Source organism: Erigeron canadensis, chromosome 8 (genome assembly GCF_010389155.1).
Source record: "Erigeron canadensis isolate Cc75 chromosome 8, C_canadensis_v1, whole genome shotgun sequence".
In the NCBI taxonomy this organism is placed as follows: Eukaryota; Viridiplantae; Streptophyta; class Magnoliopsida; order Asterales; family Asteraceae; genus Erigeron; species Erigeron canadensis.
This window is the reverse complement of record NC_057768.1, coordinates 38807229-38810324: the sequence shown is the minus strand read 5'-3', so window position 1 is coordinate 38810324 and position 3096 is coordinate 38807229. Positions and strand designations below refer to the sequence as shown.

Sequence of the window (3096 nt, the reverse complement as noted above, 5' to 3'; positions counted from 1 at the left end):
GTGGCAACGCAACTGGATCGTCAAGTTCATCCAATTAATCCAAACATGTAAATATATTGATGTATTTTTTAACACTAAAATGCTGGAAGTCATAAAAGATAACCGCAAACTAATAGAGTATATTACTTTACAAAATTACAAGGTAACCAAGACGTCAATTCAATTGGTTTTCAATTGTTGTTTTAATCTACCTTTGACTTACTTAATTACGAGTATATTAATAACTACGAAATATGTGATCTTATTTCGTAGTTGATAGTTGATACTCTGACAAAGCTAACACTCCTCGGGTTGTTTAAAAATCAGGTGGTTTAGTACATTAATTTATATATCAGGTTATTTAATCAGGTTTCAATTAAAGCATAACCTGCCCCTTAATGTTGCTTAATCAGGTTGTTTAGTACATTAATTTATATATCAACGTTAGTACGTTACTAATAATATCTTTTCTCATTTCATCTCAGACAATCGTAGACCAATTTGTACTACATACATTTACTCATTCGTTTGTCTTTTTAATAGCAGTGATGATTATGATCAACCATGTCACCAACACAGTTAATCCGAAGGCGTAATTGGCGATGGAAGTCCCACTAGTCAACTACAGTTCTGGAGGAAACCAGCTAAATGCGAGAAAAAACCCTCGTGCCTCATCTCATTGGCAAGGACTTCCAACATGCCTTTCAAATGTTTCAAACCCGTAATCAATATTTGACTGAAAAACATAAAGGGCATTAAATGTCCAGTTGGGCTAAATCTCAAGGACTACATTTACTCATTGTATGATGCTTTATGGTCGATAAACTCTTTCATATGTTTCTCAAATTTTATCCCGACTCTTGCAAGAAGCCTAATAGCTCTACCAATCATATATGTTACGATTATGGAAGTTGGGCTGATTTAAGAGCAAGCATACGAATCAATAAGAGGGCTGATTTGGAAAGAGACTATGGTTATTGGTTTGTATCCTTTAGGTGAACGAGGCAGCAAGCACACGAAATTAATAAGAAGTCTTTTCTCATCTAGAAAGTACGTGAATGGATGCATATAATGTCGACTCTCTTCTATGTTTAACCTTAATTAATCGAAACAATACCAAAACAAAAATTATACGAGTAACTGATAAATTTCAACAAAATCTAATTAACGCAAACTACGACCAACAACGCTATCAAAAAAAAATTCGTTAAAACCTTCTTCAAATCAATAAAGAGCCGAGTCCAAAAACAAAATGTGCACCAAAGCAGGCAATATCGACTAGACGTGTTGATACTCACAAGTCATAATAAACAATAATCATCGGGATAAATTTTTTTTTTAATAAAAAAAAACTTAAAAAGCCGATTTGATATAATCAACATTCATTAGACGTGAAGCCAACAATTGATCGTTGAAAATCGTAAGTAACACGAATCCCTTGTTGCTGCACATTACCGATTATCGACAGCGAAGACGTCGTAGCAGCGAAAGCAAAGCAAAATGTCCCATTCGAATCAATCGGTATCAAGTAATTCTTAGCCGGTAATCCCAATTTCTGTCCATTAGAAAAATGAAACGACACCGTTGGCACCTGTACACTCTTCATTTTCGAAAAATCGTAACAAGTATCAAACAATGCCACACTGTTAACAAACTTCAGCTTCTTTGTCTTACTAACAAATGCATCTCGTAACGCATTATACGCCGTCGTTTCAAATCTCGTCACCGCCGTTCCCGAATCCACTATCACTCCGCCGTCTCCGTCGCTACTTAACAAAAACGTCTTCTCTGGAATGTTAACCATATCACCGCCTACGCTGATTCCGGTTAAGTTAACGTAATAAAACGTATCGATTTTGTCACTTTTAAGTAACGGAGCTGTAACGGCACCTTTAGGAATCGGTGAGTTGAAATCTAGTGATGACGTGGCGTCGGAGTCACGGTCTACGAGACAGTAAGAGTATGACGTGGCGTTTATCTGCGACGGAAACGACAACTTGCCGCCGCCGAGTCCGATTAATCCGGCAGCCCCGACGAACAACCCTTCGTTATTATGTCCACATCCTATAGCTATATCGTTAACCTTAACGGAATCCGTTAACGTCACCGTCTCCGTTGCAAAATCTCCAACGGTATAAGATCCGTCACCGTAGGATACCTGATACAGACACGTGTCGTTTCTGCATTCGGAAACTTCTAGGGATTTGCAGTCACGTGCCTCGCACGTGATGGGAGAATATGTAGATGATGATTGAGGTTCATAAATAGGATCAGTTTGTTGATAACAATCAGCGCAGGGTGCACATTGTAGCCAGCTGACGTCACTACCTGTGTCTATAACCATATAAACTTGACTCGGTGGATGGCCGATTCCAACTCGGGAGAAATACTCGCCGCTTCCTTGGCTCGTTCCGGAAACAACAGGTACTTGTAAATCTCTATCACTTGTTGATTTATACTCACTGAATAATGGTTTGAGATTTGGTTTTGAGATATTGTTAACGGCTAGATGGAGACGAGTTTGAAGTGAGTTGACTCGGGAAGAGTCACGAGCGAGTCGAGATAGAACGAGTGAGTTGTAGTTTTTGTGTGATGAGGGTTTATGGATGGAGGAGCGAGTGTGGAGCTGTAAAGAGAGAGTTGAGGAGGAAAAGGAAGAAGAGGATTTAACAAGTGATGTTGATTGAGTTAGGATTTGTGAGGGGTGTTTGGGTGTGTGGGAAACTGCATTCAAGGTTTTTTGGATGGATTCAGTGACGTGGAACACGGTGGTGGTGGTTGTAGATGCAACGGCGGAGGCGGTGAGGGTCGATGTGAAAAGGATAGAGATAAGTAGAAGAAGAAGGAGCTTATTTTTCAGTTTCACCATTGTTCGAGTTGGATTAGAGTAGTGGGGCAGTGAAGACTGAAGAGTAAGCTTAGTGGGACTTGAAACTTCATTTATGTAGGGCACTACATAAATCAATAAAAATTGCAGATTAGAAAAATATGATTATTATTATTATTATTCTATAAAAGTATAAAGGTTGTAAATTATCCGTCTATAATGCAAACTGTGGTCAATGTGAATCAAGTTTCATTAGTCAAAACTCAAAAGGTAAAGACATACTTATAGAA

At 38.4% G+C, this 3096-nt stretch overlaps 1 protein-coding gene across 1 annotated transcript; it reads right to left on the bottom strand.

Moving 5' to 3' along the window:
• Window positions 1-1169: 1169 nt before the first annotated feature.
• LOC122579510 (protein ASPARTIC PROTEASE IN GUARD CELL 1-like) lies at window positions 1170-2873 on the bottom strand. The gene has a single exon (XM_043751692.1). The coding sequence runs from the start codon at window positions 2846-2848 to the stop codon at window positions 1355-1357; it is 1494 nt and encodes a 497-aa protein (XP_043607627.1). The 5' UTR covers window positions 2849-2873; the 3' UTR covers window positions 1170-1354.
• Between the last annotated feature and the right edge of the window lie 223 nt (window positions 2874-3096).